General features: G+C 35.2%; 1 protein-coding gene across 1 annotated transcript in view; it reads left to right on the top strand.

Annotated features, from left to right (window-relative positions):
- The window catches only part of Vps15 (vacuolar protein sorting 15), a 140088-nt gene that overhangs the window by 114844 nt on the left and 2730 nt on the right, over positions 1-22514 (top strand). The window contains 28 exon segments of the mRNA XM_067083081.1: positions 8625-8728; positions 8884-9064; positions 9392-9541; positions 10016-10188; positions 10359-10454; positions 10848-10918; positions 10921-10973; positions 11285-11457; positions 12029-12178; positions 12398-12503; positions 12617-12757; positions 12936-13012; positions 13475-13662; positions 14264-14412; positions 14955-15107; positions 15590-15709; positions 16126-16299; positions 16576-16731; positions 17520-17611; positions 17785-17895; positions 18162-18256; positions 19057-19246; positions 19434-19538; positions 19957-20067; positions 20285-20370; positions 20575-20679; positions 21152-21277; positions 21784-21941. Coding sequence (XP_066939182.1) covers positions 8625-8728; positions 8884-9064; positions 9392-9541; positions 10016-10188; positions 10359-10454; positions 10848-10918; positions 10921-10973; positions 11285-11457; positions 12029-12178; positions 12398-12503; positions 12617-12757; positions 12936-13012; positions 13475-13662; positions 14264-14412; positions 14955-15107; positions 15590-15709; positions 16126-16299; positions 16576-16731; positions 17520-17611; positions 17785-17895; positions 18162-18256; positions 19057-19246; positions 19434-19538; positions 19957-20067; positions 20285-20370; positions 20575-20679; positions 21152-21277; positions 21784-21941 — 3594 coding nt within the window.

The following is a 22514-nucleotide window of genomic DNA, read 5'->3' as shown; positions in this document are numbered from 1 at the left end:
ATGGTAAGTTGTATTTTGATTACGGTACCCTCGTTTTTTTAAGGCGCCGAGGGCCAACCAGTATCGTGCCTGAAATTTAACCAGTGAACATATATTTATATATATTTATGTATATGTATAAAAGAGGTAGTCTGGTTAAAAACACGGATGGGAAATTGGCTGTTTTATAAGTTTGACGATTTCTTAGGAGGCCACGCCTGAATTTTGTTCACTCTTAACATTTTTGCGTTTTTGACTGATTCCCGTTATTCAACCTGAGGACGCGCTTGGCCGCGCGCAAGCTATGCAGTGCTCCCTCGTCTAGATAGCATTAACATGTTAATAGGACGCATATTAACATCTCTCTCTCTCTCTCTCTCTTCAAGATAATTCCATTGGTGTTTTCCTGACCTCGCTTAGGAGTCGAATCTGGGTTATATATATATATATATATATATATATATATATATATATATATATATATATATATATATATATATATATATATATATATATATATATATATATATATATATATATATATATATATATATATATATATATATATATATATATATATATATATATATATATATATATATATATATATATATATATATATATATATATATATATATATATATATATATATATATATATATATATATATATATATATATATATATATATATATATATTTATTCATTTATTTATAATTATATGTATATACATACACACATATACATATGTATATATATATATATTCTATTTATTTATTTATTTATAACTATATGTATATACTTACACCCACATACATGTACATGTAATTCCTTGTGCGGAAATTTTTTTTTGTAATTCCACTATTTTAATAAACGCTAGGAACAAAATTACAACAGCAATTACATCTAAAAAAAAAAAAACAAGAATACCGCGCACCTGAGCGGATGCGATGTAATTCATACGCTATCATGAAACTCAATTGCTATCAATTACCGCCTGGATATTTCAGGAATTACAGTCATATATCTCTCGTGCCTTGTCATACAAACTCGGACAAAAGTTAACCCAGCAATTTCGCGAGCCTGTCTGTGACAAGGTCTGCGACGTGCTCGCGCGCGGGTTTGCTGTCCAGGAGAAGCGTATCGATGCGTATTAACGCCGTATCACCTTGGATACGCTTGTAATTGGGGTGGGAAGGAGATTCATTACGCTTATGAGTTGGCAAAATGAAGATTTGCGTCTGTAATTAACCTCTGTTAGCGTGATTTCCTTTGCAAGTGTAATTAATATGCGTCGATTTCGGTATTTAATTTTGTAATTTTTAAATATCGCCTTTAAAATGGTCCTTAACTAATGAGAGAGTGTTGTTTCACCTTTTTTTTTATATTTTAGTTTTCTGTGAAAGAAAACTATTGCGCCGGCTTTGTCTGTCCGTCCGCACTTTATTCTGTCCGCACTTTTTCTGTCCGCCCTCAGATCTTAAAAACTACTGAGGCTAGAGGGCTGAAAATTGGTAATGTTGATCATCCACCCTCCAATCATCAAACATACCAATTTGCAGCCCTCTAGCTTCAGTAGACTTTATTTTATCTAAGGTTAAAGTTAGCCATAATCGTCCTTCTGGCAACGATATAGAATAGACCACCACCGGGCTGTGATTAAAGTTTCATAGGCCGCGGCTCATACAGCATTATACCGAGACCACCGAAAGATAGATATATTTTCGGTGGCCTTGATTATATACGCTGTAGCGGCTGTGCAGGAAACTCGATTGCGCCGAAGAAACTTCGGCGCATTTTTTACTTGTATAATTTTTTTTTTTATGGGTTGGCGCTGAGTATCTCAAAGGCTAAAGACCTTGACCTTTAGCAAGCGTTCTGTAGCTCTGAAATGTCCATGACCATTTCATATCTGAGCGGAATATTCTTATAAATTATCTCTGAAGTGAATATCTCTTTAAACATATTCAAAAGTTATATAAAGAATCTAGCGTTCAATTTTTACCAAATACCTATGTAAGTATATCAGCCAAAATACCCTCACTCCCGCAGGGGCGTAGTGCCGCCAGTGAACCCCAATCAGCGCACTGTAGGCATCACCCAAGGCGGTTCTTTGCAGCGTGCGTTCCTTAGGCTCCTAGCTGCAACCCCTTTCATTCTTTTTCACTGTACCTCCGTTCATATTCTCTTTCTTCCATCTTACTTTCCTCAATCCTCTCCTGACTGCAGTTGTTCCATGGTGCAACTGCAAGAGATGTTTCTTCTGTTACACCTTCAAATAAACCTTTTTAATCTCAATTTCCTTTTCAGAGCTGAATGGCCTATACTCCTTACATTCCATTTGCAGAATGCCTTCTTAAGTTCTCGATTTCTTCGCATTTTGGGGATGCTCTTGTCGCTACGAAGCCTCGAGATAAAAATGAGGAACTCCTATGACTAAGTTCTGACAGAGAGAGAGAGAGAGAGAGAGAGAGAGAGAGAGAGAGAGAGAGAGAGAGAGAGAGAGAGAGAGAGAGAGAGAGAGAGAGAGAGAAATATATCCGGCATTACGAGTAATTGATAATTGACTCATTCATATCCAAGAAGCATTATATGTCAAATTTAAGAAGCCTTTAGATTCAAATGAGGAACCCATATTAAGAAATTCTGACACACTCACACACACACAAAGAGAAGAGAGAGAGAGAGAGAGAGAGAGAGAGAGAGAGAGAGAGAGAGAGAGAGAAATATTTCCAGCATTGAAAGTAATTGCTAATTTACTCATTCAAAATTCTACGTTGTAAAGATTGAACGTATTCATTAGTGTTTTGACTTCATTTGAATATAAAGTAACATTAAATTGATAAATGTTATATTGATATTTATATTTATTGTATTTTATGTTACTGCGATAAATATTACATTTATATTTTAAATCACATTTCTCGTTAACGCGATAAATACATTCCAAAATAAATATCTGAAACGATCTTATTAAATAATATAAAAGTTAGAATAATTACGTTAAATTATTACTCACTTTTATGAAGGTTTAAATAATTACCCAAAAACTCACTCTTCGTCCTTTATAGAGTTTTAAATACTCGCCTAAAACCCGTTCTTTTATTTTCCAGATGATTTATATATTTGTCCAAAACTCCTGCTAACCTCTTTTGAGAGATAAATCATTAGATAAATCATTTGCCAGAAATTATCTCTATCTTTACGACAGCGCAAAAGAATTGACTGAAATTATCTCTCTCTCTTTCTCTCTCTCTCTCTCTAAAGATTAGCTTTTTTGAGAGAAAAATCATTTGCTAGAGATTTGTCTTATCTTTACGACAGCGCAAAAGAATAGACTGAAGCTCTCTCTCTCTCTCTCTCTCTCTCTCTCTCTCTCTCTCTCTCTCTCTCTCTCTCATATTGCCTTTTTTAATAGATAAATAACTTGGCAGGAATCTATCTATCTGTACGACAGTGTCAAAGGAATCAACTAAAGTTCTCTCTCTCTCTCTCTCTCTCTCTCTCTCTCTCTCTCTCAGAGGTTATCTGCAAGTCCTTGAGACACAGAGTTACACTCTGCAATAATGCCTACCTCCGGGCAAATTGGCACACCAGTTGTCAAGTTGTTTTTCAGAAGCGGTTTTGACCAAATTTGACTTTTTCGCTTGACGTCAGATTGCTTTAAGATAATAATAAAAAACTGTACAGCTATGAATTACGATCATAAAATAGAATAAAAGAAGAAAAAAATATAAAGAAAAAGAAAGAAAATTAAAGATATAAAGCACACAATAACAGGATCTATAAAACATGGGCAGCTGATCATGTCCGCTATTCGTGTACATATTGGCCGTTATTCGGCGAACGGATTTTTTTTTTTTAAATGAAACTTTGTATGATACAGCTGGCTAACTGTACCGTTCAGGTATTGTTCTTGTTTAGCGAAGGGAGGACGGATTTAATGTATAATGTGTGTGTGTGTAAATAAAAGGTTATTAATATAACATAACAGAAAAAAATAATTGAAATAAGGTCGTCTTGCGTATATTCATGTAAATATACGAATTAAGAACTTGCGTATATTTATGTAAACGAGATTTAAAATCTATAATAATTACAAACGCTGAAATAGGGTCACCTCCTTCAATATCCAGGTTAAAATCTTTTATATTTTAGTTTTTTGATGATTTCCTTGATCCCTGATGGCTTGTTAACTTCATAGGTTTATCAAAAATGATTTTCAAAGTCGTTTAGGATATGTGCAATTTAAGACAACTTCTAAAGTAAGGTTAGGATGACAAATCGCAGGTGAATAATTGTTTATTTTGATGGCATGTGATTGGTTGAACGAGAAGAAGCATTGATTTGTTCTATAAACTTTTTAGATACAAGACCTTCGTTCCTTAGCTGCAACCCCTTTCGTTCCTTTTACTCTACCTCCTTTCATATTCTCTTTCTTCCATCTTACTCTCCACCTTCTAACAACTGCGGCGTTTTCCTCCTGTTAACCTTTCAAACCTTTTACTGTCAATTTCCGTTTCAGCACTGAATGACCTCATAGGTCCCAGTGCTTGACTTATGGCCTAAATTCTATATTCAGTTCAATACGTATAAGACAGAATTGTCTTTGAATGAAACTTCTCATTTAAACCAGAGAAACATTACTAATTCATGAGAGTCTAACCTCACAACACAATCACTTATAACACCACCAAGTGCAGAGTGAGGATTCCCACAATCCAAAGGCCGAATCTTTAATTATACTTAGCCTTTTTTTCAAAGCCTTTTTCCATCATCCTGTCTGTTATCTCAGACTTCTGTCCTGTACTAAGTGATAGTTTAATCAGTCTTTATCGCCTTGGGAAGAATGTCGTCCAATTTGGCTGGCGTATTCTTGCAAGAAGATGAAGATGAAGGAATCTGAAACATTCTTTTAATGACATTCTTAATTTCAGTGTTTGTGGTCCAGAGATTTTTTTTGTAGTGGTTCTCTTCTGATAAATTTTGTTGAGTGGTCAGGTCCTGGTTGGTGCAATGTAGCTATCAAGTGGCTTATCTAAGTGCTTGTGTGTTTGTGTGTGTGTTTGTTCACGAAGATTAGTGTTGTGTCTTTATAAAACTGGGGACAATCCCTAAAATACATTTTTAGCATTTCCAAACGCAGCCTTTCACTTGAAGCATCTCTCTCTCTCTCTCTCTCTCTCTCTCTCTCTCTCTCTCTCTCTCTCTCTCTCTCTCTCTCTCTCTCTCTCTCTCCTAAATAAAAGGGGGTTGAAAAAGAAGGAAAATAATGTTCGCTTTTACCAAGTCTGTTTTTAGAGGAAAAAGGAAGTAACTGATTATCGTAGATGCAGTTTCCATCATAAGTCTGCATTCTCGTAGATCTCGGACCGTTTGCTGACAACAGTCTCCTGACAACAGTTATGCAGATAGCAGCAGCAGTCTGCTAACAATAGCTTGCTGACAACAGTTTGTTGACGCCTTGTTGATGACAGTCTGCTGACAAAGCTCTGCTGACGACGGTTTGTTGACAACAGCCTGCCGACGACAGTTTGCTGACAATAGCCTGTTGACAAACAGTCTGCTGATGTCCAGTTTGGTGATAGCACATTGCTGACAACAGTCAAGCCAAGCCAAGCCACTTCAGGATAATTTATTTCAGGAATTTGTCCCGATTCTGTACCGATTTGACAGCCGCATTTTATTAGTTTTTTGTAAAAGAAAACTACTGGGAAAGCTTCGTCCGTCCGTCCGCACTTTTTCTTTAGCTTGTATATTCTAATAAACTCTTCATCCTACGTTTTCAGTTTTTTCCTTGCGAAAGTTCAAAAAGTTGTACTTGTAGGGGCGCCGACGTTAAGCTTGCCTGGGGCGCTAACCCTGGCAGCCATAATAACCAAAGATAAAACTTCTGTTTTGAGACGAAGTACAATAGGCCTACAATGGGCTCCAGATGGTTGTTTTCATGACCTCCTCTCCCGAATGTTAATCCTTCCCTTCCTACCGCCATAGTGCCCCAGGGGCACCCAGGATTAACCCCTACCCTAGCTCCAAAACAAAGATGTTTACAGAATCAGTCATTGTGAGTCTGTGAGATCGGCATGGGAAAGAGAGCTCAGTGCTAGACGCAGCTTTGTGTTCGCCATCAATATAGATCGTAAGTAGCCAAATATTTCCTATCTTAATTGCTAATCTCGCTAATGATGTACTGCAGTATGAATAATGACCAGCGCCTATATATCATGGGCATATTTGATTCGAAAATCAATAACTGCCAGCGAGACACTTTTGGCATAGATAGACCTCACTCGTGTTACTTGTGTTCCATGATTTTGCATCTTTTTTTTTTGCGACGTTTTAGTTAGTTCGCAGCATCTTCTACGGCGTTATCTCAAGAACCCTTTAAGAGATCTATGAATGATTTCTCATCTTATTTTACGTGTTATCATTTAAAATAAACGAATGGCGTGTTATTGTAATAGTCGATCCTGACTACGCTTAAGAAAGAAACGGCCTGACACGTTGATGAACGCACGCTGGCCTTTGTCCATTTTCTTTGATTGCTTCTTCTTCCACCGAAAAATGTTTCCGATCGTAAATAAGAGAGCAATGCAACTCTTATTTACGATAATAAAACGTTTGTATGATGTTAACTATATTCATTTGCTGTAATTTGTATAAAGATGTTTTAAAATATATCTTTATGCTGCCCTTTATGCTTACAAGTGCGCCTAAATATTTTAGGCTCGTCGACCCTATGGAGAAGCGTAAACAAAACAGTGAGACAAATGCAACTCTCACTTGTAATGAAATTTCATTATATCAATTTTTATTAGATATATTAAAGCAATTGACATATCAGTGCCTAAAAATATATATATAGAGTCCTGCAAGTACTCCTAAATATTTTAGGCTCGTCGACCCCACGCAGAAGTGTAAACAAAATCAGCTGACAATGGCGTTTGACGCAGTTGATTTCTCTTAAATCGCACCTTTTTATCATTTCGTAGCCGGAATTGAAGTGATTTTTTATAATTTTATACAGGCGAAGCCCGCGTAAGTGTTAAAAAACGACAGTTTTAAGTGAAAATCGTATAGATTATTATTATATGGCGTAACTAACCTATTGGCATGGCTATGGTCTGGCTACCATAGATGACGGGGCCTTAATGGACACGTAGAAATAATTGTCTGATGTTTAGGAATAACGAGAGAAATAATGGATTATTTAATGGGAAATTTAATTGATTTGGAGCAGAATTATTAGATTATGTGATAGATGAAAGTCTAGTAATAGTTTTAAGACGTATAAGGCCTGATTAAGTCTGCAATAGGGCTCGGAAGGTAGCCGAGGTTAGGGAGCGTTATTTAAGAGAGGTAGCCTGTTGTAGCTTAGTCCATGGCCATTATTTATCATATCTTACTGATTTTGACTAATATTAGGTTAAATTGTAATTTTATTGATGTGTGTTAGGCTATTAGGCTATGCCAAGTCTGTAAAAGGTCGCAGTTGGTAGCTTAGGCTAGGTAGCCTTATTTAAGATAGATAGCCTATTCCAGCCTAGTCCAGGTTCCTTATTTATCCTACTTCATTGCTTTTGACTAAATTAAGCCAAATGGCGTCTTTAAGATGTCTGCAATTCGGCTAACAACAGACAAAAATATTAACAGTTTTCAATGAAATAGACGAGGCTAGGCTAGCATAGGCTATAAACACAATCTGAAATGGCCTTCAGGTTAATATTTAAAACCTTTCTCAAGCTTATTTTTAGATGTGGCCATTTTTTCTTCCTGTATTACACATAACATTTTAAATTTAAACATTTCTATATACCTAACTGCATGACTTGGTGTAATTTCTTACAAGGGATTTTTCATCTTAGGCTAGCACATGAGGGCTTGCTTGGCTTCAGTACCAGGGGCTCAGTTCTAGATGCCCTGTATCCATACATTTTGGCTGGGGCTAAGCTCATAATGGTTGAGCTGGCAGCCAAGTGAGGCTAAATGTGATGTCGTCTTGCAGTTAGGCACTTGAAATCAAGGTTTACTGTAGCTAACCAGGTTTTCAAAATGTTGGTAGTGGTAGCCTAATGGAAAACCGGAAAATTTTACATAATTATAGGTAGTTATCTAAGACCCTAAGGGTAACAGGGATTTCCTAGTAACCTTAATGCAGGGAACATTGTGAAAAAACACCTGAGTGATCTAATAGTTTGTCTACCCAGATTCTGTAAGAGTTGGTCATTTTAGGTGAGGCTCGGCCAGACATATGGAATCATAAGGTTAAAAGAGGTAAAATAATAGATACTGGACTGTCTAGTCTAGAATTTATAGTTTATAGCATGCACTATGATCCCCTGATAATGGAATGATCAATACCAGATTTCAGCAGGTAATAGGCAGACTGCTGTCAAGCAAACTGAGAAATGGTATGATAATTCCTTAAACTGACATGGATGAAATAGCCAGAACTGGTTGCTAGGCTATCTGGTAGTACTTAAATGAGTCAAGTTTGGGATGTATGTGACTTAAAAGTGTGTATGAGTGAGGAAGATGCGATGAACTATTTGTTGTTTGCTAAGTCTAGCATTAGTTGTGTGATGCTTCTTTTTCTCAAGCATCCTTGGGATTGTACTGTGTTAATAATATGTATTTATATTTCAGATTCATGTCAAGATGGGCAACCAGCTTGCTGGCATTGCTCCATCACAGATCTTCCCTGTTGAGACGTACTTATCAGAAGTACAAGACATTGAATATGAATCTAGGTAAGCTGTATAAACTGAAATTTCAGACTGCCATTTCATTATTGGGCCTTATTTTTTGTCACCCATTTCTGCTTTTTGTTGGAATATTCTGTGCTTGTTTTCACAAGCAAAACTTTCAATCAAGTGGATTACAATTGTGATTATTTTTTCCGCAGTCTGGGCAGCACCCGTTTTCTTAAGGTGGCCAAATGCAAATCTTGGGAGGGACCGGTTGTGGTCAAGGTGTTCGTCATTCATGATCCGTCCATTCAGCTAACAGCCCACAAGAAGCTTATTGAAGAAATTCAGGTGAAGCTGAGTACAGCCGCAAACTGTCTTCAGTTTCACAGTTTAAAGGTAATATTGCTTACAGGTAATTAAATGGAATTCTCCTTTGTCCTTATATATATTTTTTGTTTAGTCTTTAAAATAATAAGGTTGCAGTATTATTGTATATCTGACTACTTACATAATTTAACATAGGAAATTGTAGTTTTGTAAGTTTTCTATTCATATATTATGTCATCAGATTTTTCCATGAAGGAGACTTTTAAACCCATTATATGGTGTACAGTATATGGCATAATGCAAACCTGTACATCTTATATGTCCAGTCATGTCTTGCTATAATTGCTGTTTTGTTGGATAACTTCATCATCATTCATTTTCGTTTTCATTGCACAGGTAACGGAAAAGGCCTGCTTTATGTTTAGGCAGTATGTGAAGGGTAGCCTTTATGATCGCATCTCAACCCGACCTTTCCTGACAGCTGTTGAAAAGAAGTGGCTGGCTTTTCAGCTTCTGTGTGCCCTTAATCAGGCCCACCAACAAGGTGTAAGTTGTATTTACAGTAATCAGTTCAACATAGTTTCTGTTTCTCTGTTTTTATTCATGATTCAATTTGTTGTTTAAAATATTATTATTATTATTATTATTTTTATTATTATTATTTTGTATTATTATTATTATTATTATTATTATTATTATTATTAATATTATTCAGAAGATGAAACTTGTTCCTTTAAAACTAGCCCATACATGCCATTAAGTCAAAATTCAAGCTTCCAAAAATATGTTGCTCATTTGAAAACAGTAACAGAAGGTAATAAGAAAGAAGAGATCAGTTATTAGAAAAGAATAGATTAACAAATAACTAAATAATTTTATAAAAATGTAAATAGATTATAAATTACAAGGAGAATTACTTTAGGGTAGGGATGGATTGCATCTTCACTTGAACTTTTGAGGTTCCAGTTACGTACACAGCTCTGAGTTTTACTCCATCTTTGATGAGGATTATTTTAACAGGTATGTCACGGTGACATAAAACTGGAGAATGTCATGGTGTCTTCCTGGAGCTGGCTCTTGTTAGCAGATTTTGCAACCTATAAGCCAAGTTTACTACCAGACAATGACCCTGCTGACTATACCTACTACTTTGATACCTCCCGCAGAAGAATATGTTATATAGCCCCTGAAAGGTAGGCTACCCCAAATACAAATTCTAAGAAATTAGATATCTGTTCATAAGAACAAAAGAAAGTGAACAGTGCATTGATTAACAAAGAACTTTTGTATGGGTACTTTCATTACTTAATTCATTTTAAGTAACTTAAATGTAATCGCTCATTTTATCTTCTTATTTTCGTAGATTTTTCAAAGCACTCCAGGTGGATACACAGCTTCTACCTACTTTCATAGAAGAACATGGACACACGAGGCCTGCCATGGATGTTTTTTCAGCTGGGTAAGTTGGTTTAAATTAGGATGTTGGTTTATAACCTATTCACAAAAGTTGAGACTTGTAGTGCTTTTTTAGAGATAAAGTAACAATTTAGTTATTCTTCTAAATTTTGTTCATTGTAATTGTACATACAAAAATATATATCACATTTATTTTACATTTCTTTCTCATACAGTAGTTGTAAATGGCATGTTTTACAGTGGATAATCAACATTACTTTTACATAAGATATATCTTTTACTGTTATTTTCAAGTATTCATTCTTTGACATTGGATATTGTGCATATATAACAAAAGAGATTGTAACATTATTGTAACAAAGACATTTGACATTCAAACACAGTACAGTATGTCCTTAAGTGCAAGATTACAACATTTGTGTTTCCTCAATGACAGGTGCTGCTTAGCAGAACTCTTCACAGAAGGGAACGCTCCCTTTGACCTGACACAGCTTTTAGCCTACCGAGCAGGGACTATTATCCTTCGAAAGTGCTGGATAAAATTGATGAGCCAAGGGTTAAGGTAAGTATTTACCTGTATTGTTGTATCTAATTTCGTCTAACAATTTGATGTCTCACAGAGAGTAGAGTATTTGTAAAAGCAATTACAGAATAATTGATAGAGCTGCATTTTCAAAGTATTATGAACCATGAAAATTGTTTAGCAGGTAGTATAGACCTTTCATAATGATTAGTAAATGAGTGAGTAAATTATTATAAGATATCAGGCAATAAGCCTAAAACCTGAAATTAACCTGAGAAAACAGTTTCCCAATAAGAAACTATTTTTCTTTACGTTGAGTCTAATTTTGCCTCCTACGCATGATATTTCAGGCACTTATTGAACATATGATTCAGAGGGAGCCAGAGAGCCGGAAGTCGGTGGCTGAGTATCTTGAGGAGGAGAAAGGTCACACATTTCCTCTGTATTTTTATTCATTTCTCTGGCCATTCTTGAAGCAGTTTGCTGTCACTCCCATCATGTCACCTGACGATAAGATCAAAGTGTGAGTAACGGTTTTCGTTTATTTTGTAGCGTTCTCTGCCGTTGTGGGGTTTTGAGTAATTCAGTTTTATTTGTTGGCAAATGGCTTCTTTGGTGGAAAAGTGTTATTTTTATATGAATTTTTCTTGCTCTGTACTTTATTCATTATCATAATATACAATCCTCCCACTGCACATTAACCATGGATCTTTTCTTTAACCTTTTCAAACTCTCCATTTCAACTACAGCACTTATTGTTATTCACGAATCATCTAGCTACACAATCTGAGTCCTTGCTCTGTTTAATAATGAAATTATTACCTTGAAACTGTTTTATTTGCACTTTCATGGTATACATGATTGTCCTGTAAACAAAATTATTGTAGTGCCTTCTAAACATTCCTGCAAATATAATTTGCTGCCTGAACAGTATTTGTAATATTCGAGGTGGACATATTCTGAGGAGTCACAAGGCATATTTGTAGAACTGAGAAATTGTAATAGTTGTAAAAGGAAATTGAAACTTTTCACTCCACTGATTACAGGATTTGGGAAAATAATAATTTTTAAAACTTACGTCTTTCTATTTACAGTATAAAGAAAAGTATGGCAGATATCCTGGTGGCCCTGTCTGCAAGTGAGGAGAGCAGTATTTATAAGACTGAGAAGAAGGAGCCAGGTGAACCAGAAAAGAAGTGCGAAGCCTTAATCATCATCACTTCATTAATAACTTCTTGTCTCAGGTACCAGATTATTGGAGTATTTTACCTTAAAACATCAGTATTCTTGTTATTTGGCGTCTTTCACGTAAACGGCAATATTCTTTTTTGCTCAATGTTATAGAAATACTGGCGTCTTTCACCTTGTCACTTCATCAATATTGTTTTGTTATTTGCTCTTGGTTGATGCTACGATAATTACAAGTGTTACACTGCGTTAATATCCTTACATATTCTTTTCAGGTCATTAAATTTCATATCATCAAAACTGGATGGCCTAGAGCTGTTAGGTATCGTATCTCAGTACGTTCCTGACGAGATCATCTTAGAAAGAATTCTTCCATTAACAGTAAGTTCAGTTTGGTTTCACTTGATGTGGAAATCTTAATGGGAAAAATTTAGCATAATGTCTTTAGTTAAGTTTTAATGTTTACTCATTTATTCTCCATGTTTCTGTTTCAGTTTCACTTACTCCATGACAAAGTACCGCGTGTTCGCGTCTGTGCACTTCACACCCTTACGCGATGTCTCACCCTTGTTTCAACCGTACCGCGTTCAGATACAAACATATTTCCAGAGTATATCCTCCCTAATCTTGCTGAGGTAAGAATATTTCCAGGTTTTTAATGAAATGTGCCTGAATAAACAAAGTCTCAAAAAGCCTTAGCATTAGAATTCTCCTACATGGCACAATGTGAGATTGCCAGGAACAACTTTATTTCTGTGTTATAAACTACAGTTCATTAAGTTGTTCATTACTCAGAGACAATAATCATTACAGATAGTTCAAGATGAGGCCGTTATTGTTAGACAAGCTTATGCTGAAGATATAGCTACCATAGCAGAAACTGCCTTAAGGTAAGTTAGATGTTTCAAATTTTAATAGGTAAGGAAAGATGGGAAGCATTAGTGCACTGTTGCTTGCGTTTTCTATATGGATATGAAATGTGCACCTCTTTTCTTGTAGATGGGATAAAAATGTTAAAATAAATTTGGGAAATTGGTATTAATGGAAGGTGATTTTAGTAACTTCCTTTAAACATAGTGATGTATGCTAATCGTGAATTCTTTTCTCTTTGTAACATTTTGTTAGTTTGCGTTTATTTATTTATAACATTTTGTTAGTTTGCATTTATTTGTTTGTAATATTTTGTTAGTTTGCATTTATTTGTGTGTAATGAATAAAATTTAGGTTTTTGTAAATCTGTCCAAATATTTTTACATGAATATTATAAAACCATCTTTGACAAAAGTAGCAATATGGAAACTTATCCTTTAGGAATCAACAACTCATCAAGGACTTTTAAAATGATCTTTCAGGTTCCTAGAGTATACGCAGCTCCAGGGAATGGTGACTTCCTTTAACTATGACACTGAGCTCGCAAATTTACAAGAGGTTATTCAACAAAAAGTAGCCACGATGTTTTCGGACTCTTCCAACATAGTGAAAAGGACATTGATGGAGAAAACAGTTACTAAGCTGTGTGTCTTCTTTGGTAAACAAAAAGGTAAGGTACTGATTTACATATTTTCATTTTTTATAACACTTGTGCAAGTGATTCTTAGGAGATTAACTTGTGATTTCACTCAAGATTAAAAATCACATACTGTTACGTTGTTCTTTCAGAAATAGAACAGTTTGATAAATCTCAGGATCCTCAAATATCACCAAATTTTGTTAACATAATTCTTAGAGTATCTTTGCTATGATAGCAAGATCTCGATGATGTAAGCCCAATAGCTGTGGGAGTTCCATCCATACATTTCACTGTAGACCATACAGTTCATGAATTCCTTGGGAATTCATGTTTAGCATTCTTCTTCTTCTTTTAACGTGCTTTTACCTTTGCTAAATTCATAGTTGTTGCCACATCCTAAAACCCGAAAACTTTTTGCCATAATTTTTGCCATAATTACTTGTCCTTCTGAAATATGCTCGATTCAGTCTATGATAGGTGGGTTAGATTTTAACAGAAGTATAAATGCAATACTTTTGAAGGATATTTTAATTAATATACAGTGTGGAGTTGTTGTTTTTACTCCTTGTGACTGAATACAGAAAGACATATGGTTATTTTTCTTTCTATTAATTATTTCTTCTTTTTTCAGCTAATGATGTATTGTTATCTCACATGATAACTTTCTTGAATGACAAGCATGACCGTCACCTGAGGATGTCATTCTTCACCAGTATTGTTGGGGTAGCAGCATACATAGGCTGTCATAGTGCTGATATACTGAAGCCACTTCTCTTACAGGTATGTTTTGATAATGTTTTTATTTTTTGGTGTTGGATATAGGAAGGGACTCTGATTATTAAATGCATGATAAGGTATGACTGTATTACTGTATGAAGCCTTCTCTGTATCTGCCTGTATCTACATTACTACTTTTATTGGAAGGATTGTAAGATACAAATGCAAATGAAATGGAACTATTATCTTCATGGAGCAATGTGTGATATGCTTTTCCTTAACTGGGGGTTGGTGTTTATGAATTGTAATGGCCAGCCCTATGAGAATCAAGTACTTTGATGCAGTTGTCTGGTTAAATGACCCAATGGTAATGTTTCAGTAGTGAATAATGTTGTCTGGTTAAATGACTAAAGATCATAAGTCTCAGTAATAGATATGTAAGTGTCATCTACTGATTTTATTTATATGACACGTAAGCAACATCTTCCAGGTTGTGTAATAGAGCCTGAGACGGCAATTGTGTAATCAGTGCTACTGTAATTTAGCAATCTGTATCAAATACACTGCATGAACTGGCTAAGCCCATAAATTTTGTACCATAACAGGGCCTAAGCGATGCAGAAGAGTCTGTCGTGGTTGCAGCCATAGAGGGTATGGTGTCTCTGACTGAACTGGGACTATTCCCCCCTTACATGCAGTGGGATTTGTTATCTCACACGGCACCGCTGTTAATACATCCCAACTTATGGATTAGACAAGTAAGTATTGTGCTTTTTATTAGTTGTTAGGTTTAATTGTTGTTATCTGTCAAGCTATACTATGTAGAATTTTGGGTCCTTTCTGCTCATACTTGAATTTATTGTCCAAGCTTTTAAATGCTTTCTTATCTTTTGAGTTATTTTTGACTTAAGTGTTATTGTTTTTGACAAGACCCACTTCAAAACTGAATGAAATGAATGTTATGACCTTTTGAATGTTTTGTGGACCAGCATAAATAGCACGGCTTATCGTTGGCCTGGCTAAATGATGTATGTTAGTCTAACCTAATTTCAGTCAGAAGTATTATTTATACTCCTCAGTTCAGTTAACTTTACACATAGAACATGAAAAGAGAAATTGTACAGTTTGATTAATAGTATGTTGTAAATTTAAAATGAGCAAAGAGTTCAGACAGTAACTATAGTGAAAAAAATCTGCTAATTTTTATATATGTAGTCACAATAACCATTATCACTTTCAGGCAGTCGTTGGTCTTGTGGCCGTAGTTTCTCGTATTTTGTCCTTAGTCGATGTGCAGACGACTGTTGTTGCAAGGGTACAGCCATTCCTTGCAAGGCCATTACTGCAGTTGCACAGGGAGGTGAGAAAGTTTCTCTTTTTTTAAGACTTTGTGAGTCATTTTATAATGACTTTATAAAATGGTTGATTAATGTAACGTTAGTAATATTGAAGGGCTCTGTGGCGTCTTCATTTCCTCCTTTAAATAAATATTAATTGGAAGCTTGGATTTCAAGTCAAGGACCCCTGCAGGCCTATTCCATATGAATAGGGGTTAGTGTCTGAATAATGATAATAATAATAAAAATTAATAGCAATAATATATATTTGTTCATGCAATGGCTGTCAGTTTGAGATTCTTAAAGAAGGAAGCAAGGTACTCGGTTGGAAATCTTGCTTTAAAATAGCATGTTTCCTGTCAGTAATTTCAATATATTTTTCTCTTCATTCATTACAATTGTAAATAATTTTTCATCACCAATTTTTGTGGGTTTTCAGGTGTGCATATTATCATGCCTCCGTCCGCCTGTTTCCAGGGAGGTTTACGATGCTCTAGTACGAAGTCCAGATGTAGGCCACATTCTTCAGATTCTTCAGGAAGCACAACAAGAAAAAGTACCTCTAGCTCAGCTACCCACAAAGTTATCTCATCTTGATCACCCTACCAGAAATGTAAGCAATGCTTTTTTTATGTATCTTTGTATCTTGAAAGCATTTGCTTTTATGAGCATTTCATGTTGATTATTTTGAGAGACTTAAGAAGAGAGTTTTCATATCAAAAGGTATTTATTTTATAGTACTTTCATACTATTATAAATTACATATGAATGTGATGTGTTGTCATCAAGGTGTTTATTCATGAACACAGTCAGCAAGCTTTGTAATTCTTTGTAATATTTTTGTTACTTCGTGTTATTTGAGTTGCTTATTTAGTATTATTTATAACAGCTGCTGCGCCGTCTTGTTGGGGGAGGGTTAACCGAGGACAACGTACATCAGTTACTCCTGATGCGCGAACATCTCACAAGACTTCAGAAGCAGAAGAAAGCGACGGAGGCTACTCGTAGTAATATTGCCTTAAATCAGCAGCTTCAGATGGGAATTGTATGCATATTATTTTTGTTTTAAAGTGACTGAATAAAAAAATTGCATGGGTTGAATTTCCTGGGAGGTGTATTGTTTAAACATCTTTGCCATTTTGAGAATTATGGCAAAGGACTGTAAAATTTAAGCATTCAGATTCTTTGTAGCATTCTTTTAGCCCCAGTTGCATTGCTTTTTGACATTATTGTAGCTTCTTGTAATCCCATTTGCTCTCATCCAACCTAGCTGTGTAACAACTTAACTTTGTCTTGCTCTATTTTTCACTGCCATTTAAATACAAATCCTTTGGCCTCCCTATGTGAGTCTAGCAAAGTGGCTCAATTGTCTGGTTCTTATTTGATGGTAATACAGAAGAACTTCAACTAAGGTGGTGTGTTTTGGGCCTGGCCTTATGGTGACAAAGCTGTATAGTATAACCAGCACTTGAATATCCTGGATATACTAAAGCTAACAGTAATTCCATATAATTCCTAGCTTCAACCAAACTTTGATTGACATTTATCATTCAGTCTGTTTAGAGATTTATTCATGAAAAGCATAACATCTAAAAATTTAGCCTAGCAACAAACCATCACAGTAATGTATCATAGAAATAAAGAAGTCTGATAAGTGATGAGATAATGTAATGATGATAATCAGAATTGTGAGAACTTGCACTGAATTTCTTTGAAGATTCATAGTCAGTTTTCATTTGATGTAATATGAAGTTCTGTTTATTTAGAGTAGTTATTTACTCTTTTTTTAAACTGTTTTCATTTCGAATAATTATGGATAAATATTTTTTGCAGATAAATCTGGATTCGTTGAAGAAACCAATCCCAACGCATCATTGCGATTTGATGCCAGAAGATGGAGCCATTGATCTTTCAACTCTGAGCATGTAAGTCACCCAGGCGTATTCTATTATGTAACTTCAAACATGTTTGTTTCATATAATGCAAATATTGTCCCTTCAGAAAATGATTCTGTATCATTGGAAGCATATGTTCTTTTTATTTGGTTTACAGTTCAAATAAAAAAGCATCAGAATAATGAATGTTTTACCATTTCCAGATCCCAAAAAGGTATGATGCAGAGTCCAAGCATGACGATGAACGAAGAGTGGCAGGCCATGTTTGGAACAGCTGATGACCGGGTGTCACCAAACAGGACGCCAGACAACAGGTACGTTGTCTTCAGTTTTATTTGTTATGTGGTAGTTTAATGAAATTTGCTGTCATATAAAAATATATTCATTTTGGAAATTTTGGTCAGTTAACAAGATCTAGTTTTGTAATGTATTTATTCACTCTGGGTTAGTAATTAAGCTTATTACAAAATGCACAGTTTTGAATTACTGTATGTTAATGATTTTAGTTGTATCTTTGAATGGTCAGAATCAAAGACAATAAGTTTATGAATAATCAATCATTTTAATATTGCTTTTGCAGGTCCGTGTCTCCAACGGAACCTGAGCTTTCTACTCAAACTCCTGTGACCGTAGCAACTAAAGTATCTGTGGGAGAGGGAAAAGAAGGTTTCATAAGTAAGTGGTTGATGATATTTTAAAATAGAAGTCATTATTTTATGTATAACTTCATTTTATACTTTTGGACAAAAATCTTTAAAGACTGGAGTCGCATTTTAGCAGTGGACTGATATTCAACTGTTGGTTTTGCTGTTAGTCTCTCTGCGGTAAAAATACTTAGTTTAAAAAATGTCTGCATTGATGGTGTGAATTTGATCAGTTTCACTGTTCTAAGGCCATGTCCAATGATAGTGTATTTTGACTTTTTCAGGTTTTTCTTTCTATTTTCTATAATGGTTGATAATGATAATCCATTTTAGCCCTCTCTTTGTTGTTGAAAGATGTCTCATTTGTATTTGTTGTATATCTCTAGCTTAAAAAGAATCTTTGATTAATATTTGGTGTATATTATCCACTATAAAGTTTTGTGTATCATTAATCCATTCCTTATTGCACTTGATTCATATTCAGTAGCATCCCACCAATTTAGGTTTAACAGCTAGCCTATTTCTTATCCAAAGATGTAAATTTTTTCCCGTTTTTCTGCTCCTTTTCCCTTAATTCGAGGAGAGGAATAGTCATTCAAGTGTAGAGCTATTTTTGTAGATGAAAAAAGAAAAAATATCTCCAAATTTGTCTGCTTTAGCTTGCTGTACTTTTTTGGACAAATGTACAGATTTTTGTCTTCTACACTAACCAGGCCTTGCTACATATTAAGCCAATGTGTCTTGCATGTTTGGAACTGAAACATTGTATAAAATCATGCATTTTTCAACTTGTTTGAAAGTGAAATACTTAGCGTAACTTTCATTTTGCAGAATGCATAGCATCTTGCAAGCAAGAATTGAATTGTCTGGTGGCTATGAAGCGAGAAGAGCACCTTGAATGCCTCAAAAAGCGCCGGGTTTTAGAGACGTTGGCCTGGGACACTCGGTTGCCGCCTCCCGGATGGAAACCGCGAGGGCATTTGATTGCTCATTTGCATGAACACCGAGGTGCTGTAAATAGGTAAGTTTATGTGCTGAAGGGGTGTAATTTGAAGTACAGTGCATGCTTTAAAAAGGAGGCATATTTAATAGTATCATATGACATTCCAATATATTTTTTGCTACAATGTATAAATCATCTAAGTCTACCACTTTCATTTGATGTATTTTTCTTCATTTATATCAGAAAAAATTATGTTTTTCTTCAGGCTTGTTGCAATGGGTGATACATCCATATATGCCAGCTGTTCATCTGATGGCACAGTCAAAGTGTGGGACTGTAATCGTATTGAAAGGAAATTTTCTATAAACAGGTGAGTTATTACTATTTCAGATAAAAGTAGAGGTGTTAAAAACTATATTTTCTTCAGTGGAACCTTAGCTTAGTTTCTTTTTGCAATTATTATTTTTATTCTTGATACGTTAATGCAGTTGTAGTATGTGATGTTTACAGTGTGATTTCATCCATCTTTCTGTGCAGAGAAATCAGTTGTTTTACCATGCTGGAATTTTATACCTTAGTCCAATCATTGGTCCTTGTGAATGAAAATTTCTTGAAATCATTTTTGAGAAAAATTAATCAGGTCTTTGTAAGAAGATTAGATACAGCTTATGCTAAAATGTACTAGAATCTACAATAGAAACGTTGCTTATGTTACCAGGTGTCTAAACTGCCTCACATAATGTGCAGATAGTAAAAGGTCTTCATTATGTTTCCTAATCTTATTTCAGGTCTAAGGCAACGTACAACAGGCAAGGAGGTGTAATCACTTGCCTTGCCCCGTGTATAACATACGGAAGTCTAGCATCTGCTTCAAGTAACGGATCAATACATGTAATAAAGTAAGTGTTTTAAGTGTTGCAAGTGTTATTTATGTAGCGTTCGTCAGTTTCTGTTCGCCTAAAAATGTTCAGTGAAATAATTTTGCTAGAGGTAAATAATTTTACTCAACTTGATAAATTAAGACAGAATGTTTGAGTTACATTTTTTATCCAAACATTGGTGTACATAAAGTATCCTGATTTACTTTTTACACATAATTTTTATATTGTTTTTCAGATATGACAAAATGAGTCTAGTGAATAAGAGAGAGCTGAACATCGATGAAGATGGTCATGTTGTTGATATGCATTTCTTTGACACAGGTAGGCAAGCTTAATGTAGTAGATAATGTTTACCAGCTTTTTTAAAACAAATTTTGTTCGATCACTGTAATATGAAATTTCAAGGCTAACAATAGTATTTGTTTATCATGAAATCATATTCGATTTAGATAGCTAAGACCTGTAATCTTATAAAACTAGTTTTTAGTGGTAAAACTAAATATTATATTAACCTCTTGTTTCCAGGATCTCAGTCAGTCTTAACATACGCAACTATGTATGGTTCTATTGTTGGATGGGACCTGAGGGCTCCAGGAACAGCCTGGAAGTTAGAAAATGGGGCAAGAAAGGGTAAGCAAAAATCTCTTAAACTATTGCTAAATAAAATCTTTAATTTTGTGAATGCTGGGTAAAATTGAAGGCATTGATTAGGTTGGCGTCTCTTGTTTGAATTTTGTTGTGTAATATTTGTATTTTTCTTTTGAGACAAGGAGGTTAGTCTTTACAAATTGGAGAAGAAGAAAGTTTACTCTATTTGGCAAAGTCAGTTGTTCATTGAATGCAAGGAATAGAATATATGAATTTTGCAAGAATTTATCAGATTATTGATAAGTTTATTTCAGCCCAAGAGATGTGGAAATGCATTTCAGCTCTTTTGGACAACATATATCAGTATTTCTTGAGTCACTTATTTGAGCAAAAAAAAGAAAAATGGAAATGAATTTCGACTAGTACACAAAGTGTTGTTTTGGGGCTCTTTGAACATTAAATATTTCTGTATACAAAAAAACTTTAGTTTTCTTATGCATTGATCTTTTTACAGGTGTTATTACTTCGTATGCAATGGAAGGTACCCAGAGTTGGCTGGTGGCTGGAACTAGCAGTGGCCACCATGTTTGTTGGGACTTGCGTTTCATGCTTCCAATTTCAACTGTTACTCATCGGAAAGGTAATGAAGGCAAGTTTTCGGTGCCTTTTAGCAAATGCGAATTAATTGGTCAGTTGAAATGGATTTAATGCAGAACAAATCTGTTGTAATATATCTCTATTTACGGTAATACTTCTCAAGTTGATGAACAATTTTATAAAACAATTATTGCATCTGTATTCCCATAGGCGGTAGTGACGTCATTGCTTAGGTTCTTTGCAGTGTCCTTTCGGCCCCTAGCTGCAACCTCTTTCACTCCTTTTACTGTTCATTTTCTCTTTCTTCCGCCTTACTGTCCACCATCTCCTAACAATAGATTCATAGCGTAAATGTGAACTTTTCCACCCGTTACACCTCTCAAACTCTTTACTGTCAATTAGTGTTTCAGCGTTGAATGACATCGTAGGTCCAGTTACACCTCTCAAACCTTTTTACTGTCAATGAATGACATAATGACATAATAGGTCCCAGTATTTGGCCTTTGGCCTAAATTCTGTATTCTCTTCTATTCTGTTACGTCTTCACAGGATCGATTGTCCGACGCGTCAGCATGCATCCAACTGAAGGGTCTTGGGTAGTGTCTGCCATTAATGGAAACAATGAGATTTCCATGTGGGACATGGAGACTCAGTCACGTCATATGACACTGTGGGCAAGCACGAAACCTCCGCTGTCTATGACTCAGGCAAGTAGTGACTATGATGAGGTAAGGGTTTACTTTGAGCACAGGCTATTGCTTATAAATGCCTTTCTTTGTCAGTACCTCTGTCTTGGACTAATGACTGTTTAAACTGCCTTGTGTGCCCGTTTAGATGGCATGTGATGTTCTCTCTCTCTCTCTCTCTCTCTCTCTCTCTCTCTCTCTCTCTCTCTCTCTCTCTCTCTCTCTCTCTCTCTCTCTCTCTCTCTCTCTGGCACCAATCTTTCATTCACTAGGCCCCAGTTAGTGTGATTAGTTACTACAGATGTTCATTCACCGTTAATTAGTGTTTCATACTTCATCCTAATTTTTTCCTCATACTTTTAATGTTGATGTTTTTTCCTCATAGTTTTAATGTTGTCTCCGTGAAATTTCCATTTTGTAACCTGAACTTGAATCATTGGATAAAGGCAGTCGGAGAATCCCTTTTATTGTGTCAGGTTGTTTTCTTTTTCTTTCCTCCTGTGATCTAGAAAATAACATTGCAAGTCAACCCAGCCATAGTAACATAGATCCTCTGTTTATTGTGTAATGGAGACCTCTAGGACCCCCGTAATT

The sequence above is a fragment of the Macrobrachium rosenbergii genome, chromosome 40, assembly GCF_040412425.1.
Source record: "Macrobrachium rosenbergii isolate ZJJX-2024 chromosome 40, ASM4041242v1, whole genome shotgun sequence".
NCBI classification, from domain to species: domain Eukaryota; kingdom Metazoa; phylum Arthropoda; class Malacostraca; order Decapoda; family Palaemonidae; genus Macrobrachium; species Macrobrachium rosenbergii.
The sequence above is the reverse complement of the archived record's forward strand: the minus strand, read 5'-3'. Positions and strand labels throughout refer to the sequence as shown.